General features: G+C 40.6%; 2 protein-coding genes across 3 annotated transcripts in view; both read right to left on the reverse strand.

The window, feature by feature from the left end:
* Positions 1-7,883, reverse strand: part of LOC118771782 (C-Jun-amino-terminal kinase-interacting protein 2-like) — a 59,500-nt gene extending 51,617 nt beyond the window's left edge. The window contains exon 1 of the mRNA XM_036519814.1: positions 7,352-7,883. Coding sequence (XP_036375707.1) covers positions 7,352-7,416 — 65 coding nt within the window. The 5' untranslated portion in view covers positions 7,417-7,883. The remainder of the gene's footprint in view (positions 1-7,351) is intronic.
* A 7,130-nt stretch (positions 7,884-15,013) lies between these two features.
* On the reverse strand, positions 15,014-20,572 carry LOC118772165. Of its 2 annotated transcripts, XM_036520455.1 has the most exons (10): positions 20,550-20,572; positions 19,497-19,519; positions 19,210-19,379; positions 18,428-18,623; positions 18,153-18,244; positions 17,894-17,961; positions 16,760-16,916; positions 16,339-16,440; positions 15,972-16,097; positions 15,014-15,430 (listed from the first exon to the last, which is right to left on the reverse strand). In XM_036520455.1, the coding sequence occupies exons 2-10, from the start codon at positions 19,507-19,509 to the stop codon at positions 15,293-15,295; spliced, it is 1,062 nt and encodes a 353-aa protein (XP_036376348.1). In that variant the 5' UTR covers positions 19,510-19,519; positions 20,550-20,572; the 3' UTR covers positions 15,014-15,292. The 2 variants fall into 2 exon arrangements, with proteins under 2 accessions (XP_036376348.1, XP_036376349.1); XM_036520456.1 differs by lacking the exon at positions 20,550-20,572 and having other exon boundaries at positions 19,497-19,582.
* Between the last annotated feature and the right edge of the window lie 2,508 nt (positions 20,573-23,080).

Below are 23,080 nucleotides of genomic sequence, written 5' to 3' on the forward strand. Positions count from 1 at the left end.
ACTGCCTGATGCTGGCAGCATAATGCTTGCATGCTTGGCTACAGTAAATATGCCAAGCATCTCAGGATCCAGGCTTGTGTACTAGTGCATCCATGTACACACCTGATTAAGATAATCTAAAAAACTCTAACTGATGTAAGTCGCTCTGTCTGCTAAATACCAGTAACAGACAAAACACTGTGTGCTTAACTGCTACTACTCAGACATTCTCCATGACAGCCAAGTCTTGATCTTGGACCCACAGACAGGCTCCAGTTACAAAAAATGGAACTACTTAATGGGTTTTATGCTTTTCTTAAGCTGCTATTAACCTTAAAATAATGCCACAAACATCAACATTATGGTATCCTCAAGGATTGCCATCCAATTCAAAATGGGGATCTTAAATACATTAAAAAAAAAGATAAAATGCACAACAACAAAATTTGTATTCATAGAGTTTGCCCTCTTCATCGGTTGAAACACTGTGATGACTTTGTAATCAGCCACTCCTGGAGGGGAATCAGCCCTGAACATATACCTCAGTGTAACCATAATCCTCCATTCGGAATTCATTCATTTACACAGGGGCAGAGATTTGGAGACAATCAGCCGGGCAAACAAGGTCAAACAGAGCCCAGATCCTGCCTTCATCCCCTTTAGAATGTAACAATTACCCTCCTCTAAGGGGCCTCCTAGTAATTACACTGCAGCCTCCGGAGAGAAACAGCCAATCAGTTACAGGCCATGAAAGCCTGCTTCCTAAATGGTTTTGGTGTGCAATACGGTACAATAGGGTGTAAAAATCTTATCTGCAGTGAAACCGCACCCTGATGGCCCAATCAGTTCCAAACAGGGACAGAAATAAAAAAATGCATCTCCTGGGGTCAGACAGTGATTGAATATGTGACCTGTGGAAAGTCCTTCTTAGCTTCAGAATCCAAAGCCGTTCAACAGGGGCATCACAGTCTTATTCTGCAAACTTTCTGGAGTTTTCAAGGAGCCCAGCTGATAATGGATGATTTTAACTTTCCAGTTTGAAGAAAAAAAAAAAACAATAACCAAATGCAATTAATGAGCTGTGTAAACCAACTTTGCTTACCTCCTACATGGTTAAGCATTTCATATTAAGGGAATTAAAATACCATCTGTGTCTGTTAAAGACAAGTTTGATACCTTTTACATTCTACTTAATTTGAAGAATTACATATCAGAACATTTCTGTGAAACTTTTTCATTTTGGTATAATTATACCCTGTGTACCCTTTAAAGGATATGATGTATTTTGTGCAGCAAGTGTATAATTGACTGCTAAATGAATGAAATCAATGTCTATCAAACATGACTGAAAAAAAACAACACGCCAAACCATTAGCCATCCAAGCAGAGTGTGAAATTGAAGTGCTTTAATCTATTCCAAGCCAACACCCTGTAAGGTTTGCTCACGCTGTTCAAAACCCTAGAACAGCGTTTCTCAAACCTCTCCTGGAGTACCACTTGTCCTGCATGTTTTAGATCTCTCCCTGCTCCAACACAGCTGATTCAAATGATCAGTTTGTTATTAAGCAGCTTCAAGAGTTCATAACGAGTTGATCATTTGAATCAGCTGTGTTGGAGCAGGGAGAAATCTAAAACATGCAGGACAAGTGGTACTCCAGGAGAGGTTTGAGAAACGCTGCCATAGAAGGATCTACAAATTATGACAGCGTGGCCATCACTGTGATTACATCTGTTTATTGATATTTCAAGGAAATTCCTCAAGCAATGAGCAATTCATACTACTGCATATAGAAAATTAACAAGTGTCCCCAAAACCTCACAAGACCAGCCTGCCTGTGTAATACAAGGTGTGCAATGTAACTACATGACAAATAATTGTATTCTACTTTAAGGATAATGTACACATATCAGGCTTAATTTTACCATCGCAATGCGCATGCATTATGTGTGTCTCATGGGTTTTATCGTATCATGTCAAATTTCAAAGTCTCAGCTGTGTCTGTGCAATGTTCTGCCTGAGAAGTGGCCTCAATCAGGCTAATAACAAGTCACAGAGGCACAGATTTTCGGTCCGATTTGCTCCCTGTCATCTGAGATAATATCATAGCAATTACAGGGCATCTGCGGTCCCCTTTTGAACTGAACCTGCAACTGTCTCCTGATGCTCTCACCCTCCATTTAATCTTTCAGGACGCTCTGATCTGGAAAAAAAAACAATCTTTTTAGACAGGCTTTTGCATATAAGTGAATGTTGATTGATCAACTACTCCTGCTCACGCGCTCTCTCTCTCTCTTTCTCTCTCTCTCGCTCTCTGGCTCTGGATTCTGAAGGCTCTCTCACATAGTACCTCCCTCATTATGACATCATCCATCAGGTGTCCAATAGAACGGTGTGTTATGATATTTGCACAACCAATGAGGCTTCCTCAACGGATGTACACAGGGGAAAGCCTGCCATTCATGAAATCTGTGGTATAAAAGCAGCCTCTATTACATTTACAAGACTATTCCTTTCCAGTTTGAATGGTTGGCTAACTTGTCCAATCCACTGATTCCACCTGTGTGCTTGATATAGAGTTGCGCTTGCAGACTGACCGGGACAGACCAGCATGTCCAAACATTAAGAAACTGTATCAAAATTCCGTTTGGGTGTTCCCCTATGTCAATCCAGAAGCAGAGGCTTCAGAGCTCAAATTAGCCGGATAATTACGCATGCAGCTCAAGATCATTTTATAGGACAGACACTGTTGCCAGCAGTGACAGTAGTATCCAAAATATTTACAATAATTATTTCCAATATTTTCATTCATAGTGAATTCTTGGAAAGAATTCTAATATTGTTTTAGAAAAATTGTGTTTTCCATTGAAATCACCCTCGTTTCAGCAGCACAGTACTTGCTCCTCACTGCATGGGCTGCTGCTTTATTGCAAAAACACCAGCTGCCGTATGCCGCCAGAGACCGCGCGTGTCCTGGCGGCCTGTTATCCAGCTCAACTTGGGCCCGTTCCATCATTTTATCTTTCTTATCACGGACAATTCTGCACAGGACAAGATTATTACAGTCAAACGCTGGCCCTCCATCTGATAACGGATCAGACTGAGTAAAATTTAAAAGGACGCTCGAGACGGTCTGACGTACGATTGAGGCTTATGTTGAGTATGAGTACTGTAAGTCCTCCTTCAACTAAAAGAAAAAAAGAAAAGAATTACCAGAGGGGTTGGTTCAAATAAACAAATGAACAAAACTACTGCAGTATAAAGTGAAAACCAACCCATCCTTTACACCAAGCAGAAAACATGAATGTTATTTCAGACCCTGACATTAAAAAAATGCTTTCAGTGTTGCATAAAAAGCTTACGCTTTATGCCAAAGCATTTCTTTAGTTTATATAAGCCTCAAAGCCTTTTCCAGGGCCCAGTATTATCTGACACCCCCCCACCCACCCAGGGGTTCCAGCCGAGTTCATTGGAATATAATTTAAAGCGTCACATTAATATTAAACAGGCGGCCAGCCAGTCAACCGCGGGGAGTCCACTGCCACGCCCCCTCCCCCAACACTCCTGGTGTGAGGTGCTTATGGGGGCCTCTTCCTTTTTTGTGTACGAGGTGAGCATTGCTAATCTGCGTACAGAACACACACTCTGAGCTTCACAGGTGTCCACAGGGATCCATCCCCTGGTTACATGGCACATCATTGCCTTATACTTAATACTATCATAGAAAATACTTAATAAAAGTATTACCACTTCTTAACTGTGACTGTATGTGTGACTAATACTTTTAACCGATTAACAAACAGAGACGAAGCACAGTTAAAAAGCTAATACTATTTCTGGAGTACTGGTCAAGTTGCACACCTGACGTCATTGTAAAAATCACTTTTGAAACTCAAAATGAATTCAAAATGGCAAACATGAACGTACTGCACCAGAGATGCATTATTAGAACAAGGATTCGATATTTTTTCCCTCTTAAACTGGAGGTAAATCACCAATTTATGACCTGCTCACTATGTTTGCCACCTGCTTTAGAAAATAAGTCTTTATTACGTATATTTATCAGCATTTTTAACACTGTAAATAGAGCCTTAAAATAGACTGTGACTGATTATTTGGGCAGAGGTAGGATTGAGCTGGTGACTGCGTTAGTCCCCGTCTGATTTATTTCCCTGTGCATTATTCATCAGACTGAATAAATCAGCGACATCATCTGGAAACGTTTCGTCGCCGTCAGCGAACCTCCCCCAGAGTGCCGCGCACATGAAAAATAATGAAAAAAAGTTGGGGATCAAGACGGATGAAGACATTATGAAGACGTTAATAACACAGGGCCACCATGTGTAACAGGGGTGAGGGGAACCAGGCTTAGAGCAAGGCTAATGATTTGGGTCTTTGGAGGGACACTGCTCTTACATTTATAACCAAGGTACCTAAACCATATTGGTTCTGAACATACCAATCTATACTAATAGATACCATGTCTGGGATAAGGACATGCGCTAAATAAATAAGCAATTGCTTTTGGTTGTAATTACATCGAAAACCTCAGGTGACAAGGTTAATCCAGGCATTATCTAACGCATCGTGTCAATGGTTGAACTTTCTGCTCAGGGACTGGCAAGCACAGCAGGATGGCCGTATTCCACACCCCTCGCACACAAACCAGCTCCAGGTCCGACACTCATCAAGGGGAAGACTGTTAACATGGTTCTATTCTGGCGCCCTTCCTCGATTGCAGTGCCTTGGGCTAAGGTTGAAAACGGTGTCAGACACGGCGATGCACTTCAGGGATTAGACCTGCGTTTACAGGATAAAGAGGTTTGGGTGAACACATGGAACACAGCGAGAGTCCTGTGTTGCAGGTACTGTTTTCAACAGACAGGGGAGCTAAAAGATAAATGGCCTGCTAATATACTGTAAATAATCACACTACTTTGCTGGTAGGATCCTCTCCTAGTTGCTCAAGCAGAATCACTTACCCGCCAATGTGTGCAGTTAAAAAGACATGCAAGTGCAATGTCAGACTTTCAAATACCTACTTTAAAAGGAGTGGCTTGGCAAATTTTCATATGCTACAACGTGCTTGTGCTGTTTTGGTTTGTTACACTAAACTGAAGACAACAGCAACCAGCTTTCTTTAACACCTTCACACATACTTCACTATGAGGAGATGATGGACATTGAAGATTTGGCAATGGGACAGCAGGATCCTCTAGTGCTGAATGGTGCATTATCGTTTACATCAGACCAGTTTCAGTGGTATACGGCATCTGAAAGGGTCTCTATGTGCATTACTGATAAGAGTGCTGTCAGGTTATTCCTTTTCTAATGTAGCGAGAGATATTATTTCTCCACTGAAAGAAGAGTGGGCAAATATCATCTAACCATCACTGCATAGTGTAGAAATGTTATTTCAAAATCTATCGTGTCCAAATACTATGGGATTTGTTTATACCACTCTACTAGGTACAACAAGAAAGATATGGGCAAGGCTACTACTTTTTGTAGCAAAGCTGTACTACTTGCCAAATGTTTGATAGAGCCAAAAGATATTCTTTAAATACTCTCTTGTGAATTCAAAAGAAGAGGACTTCTGGGCACAGATTTGATATTTTAACTCCTGAAATGATAAAATTCAATATAAGGTGAAACCAGCACCTACACTGTATGTGGCTGCCAAAAGAAAACAAATGAATGAATAAATGCACTATGAAAACCATTGAGCAACTGAAGGGTGACACATTTAATTTTGTGGAAAGGAAGCCAATCTCACAAAGCAAGGAGAATAAAGAGTAATCTACTGCGAGTTATTTAATAAAAACATCCCCCTCTCCTCCATTCCCTGCTGTTTTCCTGGTCACGGCGTAGATCACGTCTGTGTTCAGTGAAGAGGAACAACGAACCTAAGACATCCCCCTCCCCACACCACCACCATCCCCCCGAGTTCAGCCAATCGCGTGAGGGTCCCCAGGCATGGCAGAAAAAAAAAAGGCTGTTTATATTGTTTTGTGGTCCTCGCCAATTTCATTATTGCCTCCCTCTCTATCTGTCATCTCTCATCCCCTGTTTTCCCCTCCTTATCTTGCTGTTGTTGACAGACTGTTCGCCCTCTCCCGTCCCGACCCCGTGTTGCCATCATGTGTCACACTCCTATGATTGTTTTCCTCCCGTGGCTCCAAGGTCATTTCTGATGTTATTTACATGAAGCCGCCTGCCTTGTCAGGGATATTGGTCCAGGAAGAAACAGCAGCTCGGAAAGCAAGGGGATTTCGGAGCTTAGGCCAGAACAATGCGTGCCACTATCTACAACAAGACCGATGTGACCAGCACTCACGTTTCTCCACCAAACCCCCACTGTGGGAAATGAGATCCCATTGCAAGATGTGGAATATCAGGCGGACGTTGGATACAACGACATACACACAGACAAATCGTCACAGGTGTCAGTGTTCAGTAATATTATAACTTGAGAAACCTGTCTCTTTTCAACAATGCCTCACAGGGCATTCTGTAGTATCCTACAGTACAGAAAATGAACCTATTCCTTAAGAATCATACACATATACCAATCACAATCCTATTACAGTTGCAGCACTCCTTAAATTACGACTTCAGCGTAGGATATGCTTTCAGGACTCAATATATAATTACAAAACTACTATTATTATAAAATAACCTCCGAAATACAAGCATCTCCATCTGGCAATCTGTAGCATCGTGACTGATGACGACATGAAGTTTGTCGTCGAGATAAAAAAACTACCTCGGTGCGTGACGGTTGGAAAGTAACTGAACGCCCTCCAAAACAATAATCACGGTGAAAATGTAACAAACCACAATTCCTCAATGCCACTCTTTAAATCCCCAGTTTATGTACATGTGGAAAAACTCGGTATCAGCGTTGGTTGTTTGGCAACAACAGGGCGTGGGCCTCCGTGGAGCAACTCTGTCAATCTCCGGAAAAAATTCAATCGGGAATCACGCTTAAGCAGGTCATCGATCGTGCATCTATTCCTATCAGATTCAAATTCAAGCTTAAAACTTGCGATATTTTAAAGGCGTGCCGTGTGAAGATGGACACAAACAAAACGTTACCAGTGCTTCACTGTATATACTGGGCACAGCCCGAAAAAAAACAAACACAAGCGCCACTTCTCCAATATTAATAACGATGTGTACATTAGCTCAAACGCTCGCATACAGCAATATCAACAGGCCTGAAATAACGAAACCCTGCTGGGAATCGGCGGTGACAGTCTGCAGTTCCTCCCTGGCGACCCTGTCCTCCGCTGCGGCAGGCGCTGGCGCCGCCTGCGTGCCTCTCCTACGCCGCGGGGGAAAAACGGGGACGAGGGCGCGCCGCGATCTTACCTGCAGCCTGGAGGAGAGAGGGAATGGAAGGTGGAGAGCGAAAACATCTCAGCCCTGTCCGCCATCTTCTTCCAGCGACGACTCTGAAGCGACTGCAGATAATCACAAAGCGCAGCCCATTCACAGCCAGAGAGAGGATGCAGACAAACAAGATCAAGGGATAGTGTTGATCAGCGAAGATTTTCTCTCCCCGACTGCAGATGCCACCGACACGACCTCTTCTATTTCAGGCGCATCTACTCACAACCATTTACTCGGACAATCCGCTTGGAAGGGAAACAAACATAATTCACAGAAAAGAAACGCCTGGCTGCGTTCTATAACGTTCGCTTTTCAGAATCCGTGAACGAAGCCCTTCCATACACCTGCAGAGCACCAAGCGCCACCACGCAGGGTTTTAGCTGTAATAGGCTCTGGCCAGCAGTGACGGGAAAAAACGAGCGCAGCCTCGTCGCCTTCGGAGGACGCGCAATGAGATCCAGAGCTTAGCCCCAGTGCTACGTAAAGCAAACAGCATGATGCTGCGTGTGGGCAGTGCTGAAAGTGAAAAGCAGAGAACAGCACTGCGGATAATCGCATTACAGGCTGCGTTTAAATGAGGCGCAGCAGGGCAAGCACAATCTCGCTCATTTACTTACACCTCTGATAGGTTGATCAACATTCACAGTCATGTGAAATCAGATATAATGCTTTACATATACTGCTGGGTGCCGCCAACTGTTGTTCTGTATGCTTGTGTAGGGTGGGAAATATGTAGGACTATAGTACTGGGCGCTGTGCATCAAAGTAACAAGCTACTGAAATACACGATGAAACTAAAGTACATTTAAAAAGACGCAACTGCTTTAATTTAGTGAAACGTAAATTAAATGCGATGAAACACTTCCTTGCGCTCCAACTTTTCACTGATAAAAAAAAAACACTACTTTCGCTGACATTCAGTAAATTTAATCTGTGAACACATACTGAAAACTATAATTGAACAAAAATGTCGAGCATTTTCAACATTAAGGGATTCCTACGTGTTCGCATCATTCTGGGATAATACTCGTTATATTGATATTCATCTACGTTTCAATCAAGAGTAAATATAGCCACTTTTTCATACAAACAGAATACCGTCTACATGTTGGTAGGTCTTGATTTCAAGGAACAACCTCAAGACTTGAGATAATGCCATGGATTTGTTTCGTCATACCGGCGCGCTTTAAGCATCTAAAACCATTTCACTCTGGGAAGCGTAATCTATCGTGCAGCCTTGTCTAATCCTCTTGAGGCCTGCATAATACAATCTGTGCATGTGCACACTATAATTTTTACTTGCTGATGGATCACGAACAAAAGTTACGAGACCGTGAAGGCAACCAAGGAAACTCCCCCACCTATTTCACCCTGGAGTGTAAATTTATTGTGGAAATGATCTTGACAATGTTTTAGTGTTTTTTTTTTGTCCCCAGATATTAAAAATGTATGTCCATGCTTTTCTTAATGCATTTGAAAACACACTTAATTTATGTATTTTCAAGGTTTGACCTTTATGTCGCTATTAGAACGACACAGGTCTATTCTGTGCAATTGCAACAATAGATAACGAACATAAAACAAGTCGTTAAGCAGTCTTGATATTTTCTTAGTAATGCTTTCCGATTTTAAACATTAATAGTTTTTAGTGCAATGCAATACAGGTGCTGCTAAACAGAACCTTTACAACCTATTTGGCACCTAACCTCAGCGATTTACAAGGCCACCATGGCAACATATAATACGGAATTGCGAGCAGCTGAAACTTGCGTGAAGGTGCGAAGCTGAGCGTAGTGGAGCTGTTCAGAGGCTCTGGTGCTGAATTCCTGTCCTAAGAGATCAGACTGCCACCTCTGGCGAAAAAAGGCACTGACAAACATTTAACCCTTAATTCGTCTACGTAAGCCATGCACACCTTGGAAAAATATCATTATAAATACGTTACTGGGCACAGGTGCTGTAGTACATTGCCTGCACTTTTTTCCTTCAAATTGCAAGCCATTCCAGGTAATGGTGGCAGCCAAATGATCAACAAATATGACCATACTAGAGCTGAAAGTGTTTGCACAGAATCTACGCCAGAATTAACAGGTTGATACTACTGCTTTGGAAAATGACCAATTACTCTTATTTTACAACAATTAACTGTTTCAACATGATGAGCAAAAAGTGCCAGCTGTCAGGTATTACTGGTGAAACTGTAACTTACATTTCATTTTGACTATCAGGTCAGCTATAGCAAATTTGATGTCCTGGTCACTTTTATGATCTCTACAATACTAGCATGGTTACTAAGCTGTGAGCATGACTTCACAAGCAGTCCAGTGAACATTTTTATTGTGGTCCACGCTGTCTCCAGCCTCAGTGTGGCATTTATGTGCTTACACGTCTCAAAATAATAATGCTAATAATGACACATCTGGAGAAGCACACAGACTAAAACAGGCATTACAAAACAAACCCAGACACCCCCGGCTCCCCCCTCAATACATATCTACATAATACTGTTTTTCCTTGAACAGCATGCTATCTAACTCTAGCCTTTCTTGTCAGATAGCAGAAGGTCCATGTATGCGCCAACAATGAGGTCTTCCTTGTTCACCCCAAGCTCTTCCATCAGATGGTGGGCAATGGCCTCTCCTTCCTCAGCGCTCTGTCCATCCTTCATAACGACCTGCACCAAACACCCACAGTACTAGTCAAAAGTTTGGACACACCTCATTACAATAACGGGAAACATGGATTCAAAAACACACATAATCTGAAGACTTATGCTTACGCGCTTGAAATTTGTTTCCTAGACAAATATAAATTGTGAAGTGGCTGCCTATGTATGAAATTCTTTCCAAAATTATTTAAAAAACATCTTTGGGTAAGAATCTAAAATACAAGATTTGTCTTCCTTTGTTTAACACTTTTTGGTCACTGCATAATTCCATTTGTGTTATTTCATAGTTTTGATGTCTTTAGTATTAACTCTACTTTGGAAAATAGTAAAAATAAAGAATAAAAGTTTTGACTGATACTGTATATCAGTCATAATCATTAATGGGGCCAGCTTAGGCCAAATGCTGTCCATTGTAACCAAATGTGTGCCCTATTGCTTTAACTCTGATTGTGGAATTGCACCACTTCCTCATAGGTTTTCAGTATTACAGACAAGCATATATTACAACACCAATGAGGCCCACATATTTGTGTCAAAGCATGTTTACCTCTAGTTCCATGAAGTGACCCAGTCCCTCGACGGTGTCAACGTGGACCCTGGTCTGGCCCACCATGTAAAGATGACGCTCCTTCTTGACCACCCCCTTAACCCCTAGGGCGTCTGAAAGGACCCTCTACGTAAAAGTAAAGATACCCTTTATTTAAGCACTGTACCCGTCTTGCATCGATATGCTCAATATGTACAAACAGAACCTGCATAGTTTGGGTTGACATAACTGTATGTAACTCAACCAGGAGACATAATTCAGTTGTGGCCACATGAAACCACTCAGTCTGATCATATAAAATTTGTTCATTTCTTCACACTGTGTGAGAAGTGCATTACTTGAGATTGTAACAATGTGTTGTTGTGGGCACACTTACTGTAAGGCCGTCTGGGTCATTTGTGAGGGAGATTGAATAGTTTGAAAGTTTTGGTCCATCCACATCTGGTCTCTCATAAAATATCAACTGGCCAGTCCCATCCTAAATTTAAAATGGAAAATATTTAATTTTTTATGTAGTTAAACAATATACACAAGGTCTGATGCAGTTAAATATTTCATGATAATTATGCATTTTAACAATATGGAATAATTGTGTTGATTTATATTAAAACACCATAATTTGGTAACTTAATATAAATTCCAGGCTAACAATATAATTTTTTCATTAAAATGTCCACGTGACCAGTTCTAGTATATTTATCACACCATACAGAGCAGGCCTACATGGTGTGATAAATATATGAATTATGAATTATGGCTATACTTTAAAAAGTAACAGCCAGAAAACTGCATTTACCATTAAGTTCCTGAGCTTAAGGCGTCCCTTCTGCACATTAAAAAAGGTGTCCTGTTGTCGAATGAGAGTTCCTTCAGACCTGCTCAGCTCTTCCGCCCTCTGGATCAGGAATGTCATATTCCGGACAGCGGCTTTGATCTCTACGTTCGATGGCATTCTACAAAACATAGATCACCAGAAAATATGACATATTATATTCAATATATATTCTATTATATTCAATATTCAATTCTTTAAACACTTGGCTAGTTAGCAGCTGAACTTCAACCTTACAAATCTAAAGCAGGCCTAAGCAATAAATTGTCAATATACGTGAGAGACATACGTACCTAGCTACCCACGTATCTTATTCTTATATAGGAGTCATTTACTATCTTTTTTTTTATGAGTAGGAATATGAGGCACATGCCGTTACTACTGTTTATAACGTTGTTAGCCAATTCAATGTATGCTTGTGTCTGATACAGGAAGTTTGTTGTGACACTTAGCTGACCAGTTATCCTCAGAGCCATGTAGAGAGAGTCACGTCATCTCCATTCTCTCCAATAGACCATTTTTTTTACAGCAATGGCGGATCGTGGAGCCTCTCAACAGTTCCCGGAAGTTAGCAGCAAATACTAGCAGCGCAGTAGAGTTGCAGCAGAACAGACCGTTTGTGATGCACTTTTAAAGGGTAAGACGTTTAAATTAACGCGCATTAAAGCATGTTAGTGGATTATCCCCCAATAAATTAGTAGATTTAGGGAACGTTAACAGATAACAGATTAGGCTAAGATACTGGATAAAGTCAGCAACACATGACATTAACCACGAACAGCCTATTAATTGTAAATTCCGTTCTCTTAATGCCATTTCATCCAACGTTGTGGAATTAGAGAAAAAGGCTTCTAGATGTGATTTTTTTGCGGGGTGGGGGGAGTTAAATATAACATTGGGGCGTGTGATTGTAGAATGGTGGGTGGAGGTGGTGAAATGAGGATATCCATTTTGGAGTAGGAGCTAACGTTACACAGTAATAAGGAAGAGAGCTATTTTTGTGATATATCGCTATTTGATATGGATTTAGAGTGCATATTTGAGACTTCTAAACAGTACACAAAAACGTAACTTATGGGCTGAGTGTTTTTGGGCTTTGTGATTCTTTTGACTATTACCTGTCTATATTATGTTGCAGCTCATCTGATTTTGGATTGATGACAAAGGGGGAGGGAAGTTGGAGGACCTAAGTGAGATTGAAAACACAAGGTAAGTTTAAAATAGGCCAGCAATTTTGAAAAATGAATCATACTAGGCTAAATGGGGAATCATACTAAATACTAAAAGTATTATACTGCTGTATTGTATAAGTAATCATACTAAACATGTATTCTATTACTGTATAAGTAATCTTGTTAGTGTATATTAGTAACCTACTGTAGGAGCACTGGGGGCTGTGTGCTGGAGGACTAGTGATGCCTGAAGCGACTGCAGATAATCACAAAGCGCAGCCCATTCACAGCCAGAGAGAGGATGCAGACAAACAAGATCAGCGAAGATTTTCTCTCCCCGACTGCAGATGCCACCGACACGACCTCTTCTATTTCAGGCGCATCTACTCACAACCATTTACTCGGACAATCCGCTTGGAAGGGAAACAAACATAATTCACAGAAAAGAAACGCCTGGCTGCGTTCTATAACGTTCGCTTTTCAGAATCCGTGAACGAAGCCCTTCCATACACCTGCAGAGCACCAAGCGCCACCACGCAGGGTTTTAGCTGTAATAGGCTCTGGCCAGCAGTGACGGGAAAAAACGAGCGCAGCCTCGTCGCCTTCGGAGGACGCGCAATGAGATCCAGAGCTTAGCCCCAGTGCTACGTAAAGCAAACAGCATGATGCTGCGTGTGGGCAGTGCTGAAAGTGAAAAGCAGAGAACAGCACTGCGGATAATCGCATTACAGGCTGCGTTTAAATGAGGCGCAGCAGGGCAAGCACAATCTCGCTCATTTACTTACACCTCTGATAGGTTGATCAACATTCACAGTCATGTGAAATCAGATATAATGCTTTACATATACTGCTGGGTGCCGCCAACTGTTGTTCTGTATGCTTGTGTAGGGTGGGAAATATGTAGGACTATAGTACTGGGCGCTGTGCATCAAAGTAACAAGCTACTGAAATACACGATGAAACTAAAGTACATTTAAAGAGACGCAACTGCTTTAATTTAGTGAAACGTAAATTAAATGCAATGAAACACTTCCTCGCGCTCCAACTTTTCACTGATAAAAAAAAACACTACTTTCGCTGACATTCAGTAAATTTAATCTGTGAACACATACTGAAAACTATAATTGAACAAAAATGTCGAGCATTTTCAACATTAAGGGATTCCTACGTGTTCGCATCATTCTGGGATAATACTCGTTATATTGATATTCATCTACGTTTCAATCAAGAGTAAATATAGCCACTTTTTCATACAAACAGAATACCGTCTACATGTTGGTAGGTCTTGATTTCAAGGAACAACCTCAAGACTTGAGATAATGCCATGGATTTGTTTCGTCATACCGGCGCGCTTTAAGCATCTAAAACCATTTTACTCTGGGAAGCGTAATCTATCGTGCAGCCTTGTCTAATCCTCTTGAGGCCTGCATAATACAATCTGTGCATGTGCACACTATAATTTTTACTTGCTGATGGATCACGGACAAAAGTTACGACACCGTGAAGGCAACCAAGGAAACTCCCCCACCTATTTCACCCTGGAGTGTAAATTTATTGTGGAAATGATCTTGACAATGTTTGTGTTTTTTTTTGTCCCCAGATATTAAAAATGTATGTCCATGCTTTTCTTAATGCATTTGAAAACACACTTAATTTATGTATTTTCAAGGTTTGACCTTTATGTCGCTATTAGGACGACACAGGTCTATTCTGTGCAATTGCAACAATAGGTAGCGAACATAAAACAAGTCGTTATAGCAGTCTTGATATTTTCTTAGTAATGCTTTCCGATTTTAAACATTAATAGTTTTTAGTGCAATGCAATACAGGTGCTGCTAAACAGAACCTTTACAACCTATTTGGCACCTAACCTCAGCGATTTACAAGGCCACCATGGCAACATATAATACGGAATTGCGAGCAGCTGAAACTTGCGTGAAGGTGCGAAGCTGAGCGCAGTGGAGCTGTTCAGAGGCTCTGGTGCTGAATTCCTGTACTAAGAGATCAGACTGCCACCTCTGGCGAAAAAAGGCACTGACAAACATTTAACCCTTAATTCGTCTACGTAAGCCATGCACACCTTGGAAAAATATCATTATAAATACGTTACTGGGCACAGGTGCTGTAGTACATTGCCTGCACTTTTTTCCTTCAAATTGCAAGCCATTCCAGGTAAGGGTGGCAGCCAAATGATCAACAAATATGACCATACTAGAGCTGAAAGTGTTTGCACAGAATCTACGCCAGAATTAACAGGTTGATACTACTGCTTTGGAAAATGACCAATTACTCTTATTTTACAACAATTAACTGTTTCAACATGATGAGCAAAAAGTGCCAGCTGTCAGGTATTACTGGTGAAACTGTAACTTACATTTCATTTTGACTATCAGGTCAGCTATAGCAAATTTGATGTCCTGGTCACTTTTATGATCTCTACAATACTAGCATGGTTACTAAGCTGTGAGCATGACTTCACAAGCAGTCCAGTGAACATTTTTATTGTGGTCCACGCTGTCTCCAGCCTCAGTGTGGCATTTATGTGCTTACACGTCTCAAAATAATAATGCTAATAATGACACATCTGGAGAAGCACACAGACTAAAACAGGCATTACAAAACAAACCCAGACACCCCCGGCTCCCCCCTCAATACATATCTACATAATACTGTTTTTCCTTGAACAGCATGCTATCTAACTCTAGCCTTTCTTGTCAGATAGCAGAAGGTCCATGTATGCGCCAACAATGAGGTCTTCCTTGTTCACCCCAAGCTCTTCCATCAGATGGTGGGCAATGGCCTCTCCTTCCTCAGCGCTCTGTCCATCCTTCATAACGACCTGCACCAAACACCCACAGTACTAGTCAAAAGTTTGGACACACCTCATTACAATAACGGGAAACATGGATTCAAAGACAGACATAATCTGAAGACTTATGCTTACGCGCTTGAAATTTGTTTCCTAGACAAATATAAATTGTGAAGTGGCTGCCTATGTATGAAATTCTTTCCAAAATTATTTAAAAAACATCTTTGGGTAAGAATCTAAAATACAAGATTTGTATTCCTTTGTTTAACACTTTTTGGTCACTGCATAATTCCATTTGTGTTATTTCATAGTTTTGATGTCTTTAGTATTAACTCTACTTTGGAAAATAGTAAAAATAAAGAATAAAAGTTTTGACTGATACTGTATATCAGTCATAATCATTAATGGGGCCAGCTTAGGCCAAATGCTGTCCATTGTAACCAAATGTGTGCCCTATTGCTTTAACTCTGATTGTGGAATTGCACCACTTCCTCATAGGTTTTCAGTATTACAGACAAGCATATATTACAACACCAATGAGGCCCACATATTTGTGTCAAAGCATGTTTACCTCTAGTTCCATGAAGTGACCCAGTCCCTCGACGGTGTCAACGTGGACCCTGGTCTGGCCCACCATGTAAAGATGACGCTCCTTCTTGACCACCCCCTTAACCCCTAGGGCGTCTGAAAGGACCCTCTACGTAAAAGTAAAGACACCCTTTATTTAAGCACTGTACCCGTCTTGCATCGATACGTTCAATATGTACAAACAGAACCTGCATAGCTTGGGTTGACATTCCTGTATGTAACTCAACCAGGAGACATAATTCAGTTGTGGTCACATGGAACCACTCAGTCTGATCATATAAGATTTGTGCATTTCTTCACACTGTGTGAGAAGTGCATTACTTGAGATGTGTTGCTGTGGGCACACTTACTGTAAGGCCGTCTGGGTCATTTGTGAGGGAGATTGAATAGTTTGAAAGTTTTGGTCCATCCACATCTGGTCTCTCATAAAATATCAACTGGCCAGTCCCATCCTAAATTTTAAAATGGAAAATATTTAATTTTTTATGTAGTTAAACAATATACACAAGGTCTGATGCAGTTAAATATTTCATGATAATTATGCATTTTAACAATATGGAATAATTGTGTTGATTTATATTAAAACACCATAATTTGGTAACTTAATATAAATTCCAGACTGACAACATAATTTTTTCATTAAAATGTCCACGTGACCAGTTCTAGTATATTTATTACACCATATAGAGCAGGCCTACATGGTGTGATAAATATATGAATTATGAATTATGGCTATACTTTGAAAAGTAACAGCCAGAAAACTGCGTTTACCATTAAGTTCCTGAGCTTAAGGCGTCCCTTCTGCACATTAAAAAAGGTGTCCTGTTGTCGAATGAGAGTTCCTTCAGACCTGCTCAGCTCTTCCGCCCTCTGGATCAGGAATTTCACATTCCGGACAGCGGCTTTGATCTCTACGTTCGATGGCATTCTACAAAACATAGCAGATCACCAGAAAATATGACATGCGAATATTCAATTCTTTAAACACTTGGCTAGTTAGCAGCTGAACTTCACCCTTACAAATCTAAAGCAGGCCTAAGCAATAAATTGTCAATATACGTGAGAGACATACGTACCTAGCTACCCACGTATCTTATTCTTATATAGGAGCCATTTACTATCTCTGTTTTTTATGAGTAGGAATATGAGGCACATGCTGTTACTACTGTTTATACCGTTGTTAGCCAATTCAATGTATGCTTGTGTCTGATACAGGAAGTTTGTTGTGAGACACTTAGCTGACCAGTTATCCTCAGAGCCATGTAGAGAGAGTCACGTCATCTCCATTCTCTCCAATAGACCATTTTTTTTTACAGCAATGGCGGATCATGGAGCCTCTCAACAGTTCCCGGAAGTTAGCAGCAAATACTAGCAGCGCAGTAGAGTTGCAGCAGAACAGACCGTTTGTGATGCACTTTTAAAGGGTAAGACGTTTAAATTAACGCGCATTAAAGCATGTTAGTGGATTATCCCCCACTAAATTAGTAGATTTAGGGAACGTCAACAGATAACAGATTAGGCTAAGATACTGGATAAAGTTAGCAACACATAACATTAACCACGAACAGCCTATTAATTGTAAATTCCGTTCTCTTAATGCCATTTCACCCAACGTTGTGGAATTAGAGAAAAAGGCTTCTAGATGTGATTTTTTTGCGGGGTGCGGGGAGTTAAATATAACATTGGGGCGTGTGATTGTAGAATGGTGGGTGGAGGTGGTGAAATGAGGATATCCATTTTGGAGTAGGAGCTAACGTTACACAGTAATAAGGAAGAGAGCTATTTTTGTGATATATCGCTATTTGATATGGATTTAGAGTGCATATTTGAGACTTCTAAACAGTACACAAAAACGTAACTTATGGGCTGAGTGTTTTTGGGCTTTGTGATTCTTTTGACTATTACCTGTCTATATTATGTTGCAGCTCATCTGATTTTGGATTGATGACAAAGGGGGAGGGAAGTTGGAGGACCTAAGTGAGATTGAAAACACAAGGTAAGTTTAAAATAGGCCAGCAATTTTGAAAAATGAATCATACTAGGCTAAATGGGGAATCATACTAAATACTAAAAGTATTATACTGCTGTATTGTATAAGTAATCATACTAAACATGTATTCTATTACTGTATAAGTAATCTTGTTAGTGTATATTAGTAACCTACTGTAGGAGCACTGGGGGCTGTGTGCTGGAGGACTAGTGATGCCGCAGGGCTGCTATGTGATGGAGCATCAGTGATGCTGCAGGTCCGGAGTGCTGAGTGGACCATGGTGAGATTGAAAACACAACAAGGTATGTTTCAAATAAGCCAGTAACAAGGAATCATAGCAAATGTGTATTATACTGCCATATTTTTTAAGGAATGATGCTGAAAATATGAACATTATACTCAAAATAAGAAATATTACTATAATTATTAAGAGTTCATACTCATTATACCTGTGTCACCTTTAACACTATAGCTGTGATCAGCAGCTATTCGCTCTATATTTACAGGTCCAGGGGTGCATCGTGGTGCAGGGGCCCTCCTCTTTTTGACCACAGGGCGATGCACAAAGATGGTGGGAATAGCATCTGCTCTCAGCCTAGTCTTGCCCTTTTTGGTCTTGACAAACTGGTCTGCCTCAAAATGTGCCTGCAGAGTGACTTGAGTTTACTTCCCACACACAACTCAGTTTTGTCTACCCACATACATATCCCATAGCGGTTGAATGCACAGTATTAGGGAACACTTTACACTTACTGGACATGTATACACTCATTACATACCTAAAAGGCAACCAAGAACATTTATACGAATTCGTATCACATCAGTAACTGATGCCACTTGTCATGCTTTGTTAAACATCAGTAGCAAAAGCTGTTCATGATCACAACTAATGAAGTTCCATAACTTAAGTTGGGGAACAAAGACCACACCTCATCTCCAAAGGCAATTTCCCATCCAAGCCTATATAGGTGTGTCTAACCCTTTCTCCCCTGTCTTTTTCTCCCTCTCTCATTCTCTCTCTCTTTCAGCACAAGAACCACAGGGGGATTCAATGGAGCCTGAAGACTCCCTGCAATGAGACAGTACCCTCACCCTGCACCCGGAGTCTCAACTCCCTGGGTTTTGCAAGCCTTTCCCTGTTCCTTATTTTCAATAAACCAAACATTAAGCTTCCCAATGGTGTGGTCTTTGTTTGTGAAACAGTGCATATGCAGTGTTTGAATATGATTACCTCACATATTTTTTTGTTGTTGTAATCTTTCGTGATAGTAAAATTTCTCCTGCTGACTTGAGCCAACCATTTTTTTCTCCTCTCCGCGTCAGTGGGGAAACCGTACATTCGCACTCCTTTCTCCGAGCGATTGGAGCATCCCCATGCAACACAGCAAACCATGGTGGAGACTACAGGCAAGGACAACACGGAGGAAAGGGCACAGACAAGCTGCTTGACATGCTATTCATGTTTCTGAGTTTATTAGAGATGTATTTAACAAATTCATGACAATCATTGATAGTCACCTGCCGGTCTCATTCTGTCCTATCTGAAAATCATAAAGATGACATTAGTCATTAAGATTACTTAGGCCCTCAGTTACCATGGGATTACTGAAACCACCACGAATTAAATAAATGTCAGAAAATTAATCTGATTTGAATTTTGAAACATTCCTTCCCTTCCCTCTAAATATATCAATAATCATTAGGATATGATTGCTCTTGACTACCATACAAGTTTAAGAACATAATAATAATAAAAAAAAAAGAATTCAAAGCAATAAATAACAGCAACACGCTCTTTAACCAAGGTAACGTTAGCCTAAAATACGTCAACAAGGCAGGTAACGCTAGCTGTTCACACTAATCCTCAAACAGTACCGAATATTTCTTTTACTTTTTATGATGTAACTACATACACATGTCGGTGTGCTATTTAAATGTTGTAAATCAATGCATTTATTGACTAATAATTACCAAAAATCGCAGTTCTGTCTCTGTATTTACCCATTCAAACTGCCCGCCAAGAACTTCCTGGAACTATCTGAAGTCTACGTGAATCACGTGACGAGCAAGCATTTTGGACTTCCGTTGACGCGACTCTCTCTACATGGCTCTGGTTATCCTGAATCTGACACCACCACTCTCACATGTGCTCGCTTGGGCTGGCTAACATCGGAAACATGCTTAGTTAGATGCGAAGCCTTTCGACAGTGAATAAAAATAAAGCACGTACTTAGCAACATCGACCGTATATGAATATAAATGCGTTAAACACACACACACAATAAAATTGGTAATAGCTGCTTGCGTTGCTTTAAAATCCATGCAGATATTCAGATGCACTAAATGAGTGGAATGATATCACATTTATTTGCTAGCAAGACATCTAGCGCAGCAACACTGGCTGGTGCGCATACATTACTGTTTATCATATTTAACTTGTATAGCGTGAATTAATTAATTTTAAAGAAATGAGTTTCACCGTTACACTACCACTTTTTCGTGAATTCTTGGATAAAAGTAGCTGATGTTTATAATTCATAAACAGTGGAGTGCAAACGCCAGCAACCTTACCTTGCAATTTAGGCGCGTTTTTCTGACGAACCAACAGGGTTGCCAGATACTTACATTAATCTCTTTCATCGTGTTTAAGCTGAAACGTTTCGTGTGGGGACATGCGCTCCGCACAAAATAACTGAAACTTGAAAGTGCTGAATTATGTCTCTCGTTTGCCTCTAAAATCTAAAAATGTAGCCACTGGCCTGGCTATTTCAGCCATAATTATTAGAACTTCAATTCTACTTGAAGTCTACTGTTCTCTTTGGAGCAAAAAGGTTCCATGTAACACAGTACGTAAATATTTTTTGTTTAAAATGCATTACACAATCATTTGATACTAAGAATACTACATAAAATATAAAAGTCTATTTTTTCATGAGGTTCACGAAACCATCCCTCGTTTACTGTTTACCTCGTCTGATTTTGTCTGGACAAATTCAATTACATTTACTACAGAGGATTACACGCCAATCTGGCAACAAAACAAACCACGCAATAAAACGAAAGCGTTCATTGGGTAGTACAGATGTTTGCTACGTAATGAAAACCCTGCCTTAAAGTGGCAGGGGATTAAAGACTGCCAGTTATGTATTTATGTAAAAGCAAATGGTCACTTTGTAGTTTTAGGGTTGTCTTCGTAGTGGAAAGAACGATGGTGTGTTTGAGTGACTGAAGACGTGGGGAAATGTGTTCGGCAAAGAAGCGTTCACGACACGCTGTGCACAAAACACTCGGTATCCTTATGAATGGATGTCTTACTTATGACTACACAAAGTGATCACCCCGAGCTGCGTTTAGCTGTGCGTGAGATTAGCGAACGTGAACAGGATTTTTTTGTAGTTTTACTATTTTGTGAATTTTTGAAAAAATCCTACTGTCCAAAATGATTTAACTGTTGTTTTAATGTCGTTTCTGTAACGATGTACTTCACTTTTTAAAGGTAAAATAGCAAAGAGAGATTTCGGATAGCTAGCTTACTATTTATTGCAGTTTGAGAGATAGCATCCACTGCGCTTTGGCGACCAATTGTCTTTTTAAGGCAACTAGCTACAACTCGTTTCCAACCGCATTTCGACTGATTAGCTAGGTAGCAAGTAACGTAAATTACCCGGAAGCAAGTGGCAAACTAGCCAGCAAGCCTGCTACCTATTATAATGCAGATGGGTCAAAAAGGGTGCCGACGAGGGTTTCTGAACTGATCTAATCAGAGACCATCGGTTTGGTTGTGGTTGGTTCGTTGCATAACCTGCTTGCCCTATGTGACACTTTACGAAAACTATACTTGATTACTACAATTTTGTGTTAATGTGATAACATTCAACCTACCCCAAATGGTAACTGTGTGTGTGTGTATACGTTATGGGTTGTCAGACCAGTCTGAGAGTCACCTTGTCATCGTCATCATATTTTTGCCAATTATCTGAATAGAGTTAAAAAGGATAGTATGGCTGCTAATAATATGTATTTACTGGAAGCTACAGCGACATCATAGCCCCTACCAAGGGCGTGAATTTGTGAAAGCTGTCATACGGTATCGTTATCGCATTGCATTAGCTATTTTAGCTAAAGGAATGGCAAATTGGCAGTCCATTAATACACCCCTGTAAGACTTTGCTTCCGAGTTGCATTCAGCACCACTCCCGGTACCAGGCCCCTCAGGTTTCTTTTGTCGATTACTAAGGTATCTCGTTTACAGCGATCAATTTGTTATATTCTTTATTTCCCGGTTTGCCCCACTACGGTTTTAGACTTCACAAATTCTTTCAAAGCTATAAAGCGAAACACGAACCCCCTATTATGCAGCGTTTCTGGAGGAGAGAGCATTACTATTGCAGTTGTTTATAAAGAAATTGCTAATTGGCTATCTTTGATTTTGCCTTGGTTATTTAGTCTAATTATTTAGCTCAAGCGTTCGTTAGCTAAAATAATGCTCCCATCGGTGTTTTGGCTGAAACGATCGTTTCTTAGTATTTTGTGCAAAAAGAAGGGAGTCTGTCTACGGTAATAGTTTCAGGAAGACCAATGTGTTGGTACGGTAAACGCTTGTCAGGTATATTGTGTTGCACTGAGGTGCTGGGCCAGATTCTTAGTTTAGCTAATTAGCTCTTGTTCCTGTGTGGATTGTGGTGTCCCTGTTTATGTCCTTTGTCGTTTTGTTGGATGGCCTTTGTGCTTGACTTATGGGGATCGCTTTGTGATGGTCAGCTAGATGTCAACGATGTAAAGGTAATGTTAATGTACTCGTTTTGTTTGTCGCTGTGGTTGCGAACTTCTGCTAAGCGACAACATGTAAACTGACCGTTTGGAACCGGATCAAACTGGACACTTCTATTGTGATTATTACGACACAGAAGGCCCAGCAGGTGTCACAGTGGGAATCCGGTTAATATAAAACAGTGAAACTCAACGTACGGTGTTATTTCAACGTGGAACAGACGGAGGAAACACTTACGGAAGGCATACGGAAAATAATCGTTTTGGGTATAAGGTCTATGCTATTTTTGATAACGTTTCAAATGAACTAACGCTAATTTTCTGAAATCTTT

The sequence above is a fragment of the Megalops cyprinoides genome, chromosome 25, assembly GCF_013368585.1.
Source record: "Megalops cyprinoides isolate fMegCyp1 chromosome 25, fMegCyp1.pri, whole genome shotgun sequence".
Taxonomy (NCBI): domain Eukaryota; kingdom Metazoa; phylum Chordata; class Actinopteri; order Elopiformes; family Megalopidae; genus Megalops; species Megalops cyprinoides.

Coding starts and splice junctions, on each gene's coding strand:
- LOC118772165 (XM_036520455.1), bottom strand. Junction 18,245..18,427: donor TAGTGTTAAAGGTGACACAG/GTATAATGAGTA, acceptor TGGTCCACTCAG/CACTCCGGACCTGCAGCATC. Junction 15,431..15,971: donor GTCACTTCATGGAACTAGAG/GTAAACATGCTT, acceptor TGTTTGGTGCAG/GTCGTTATGAAGGATGGACA.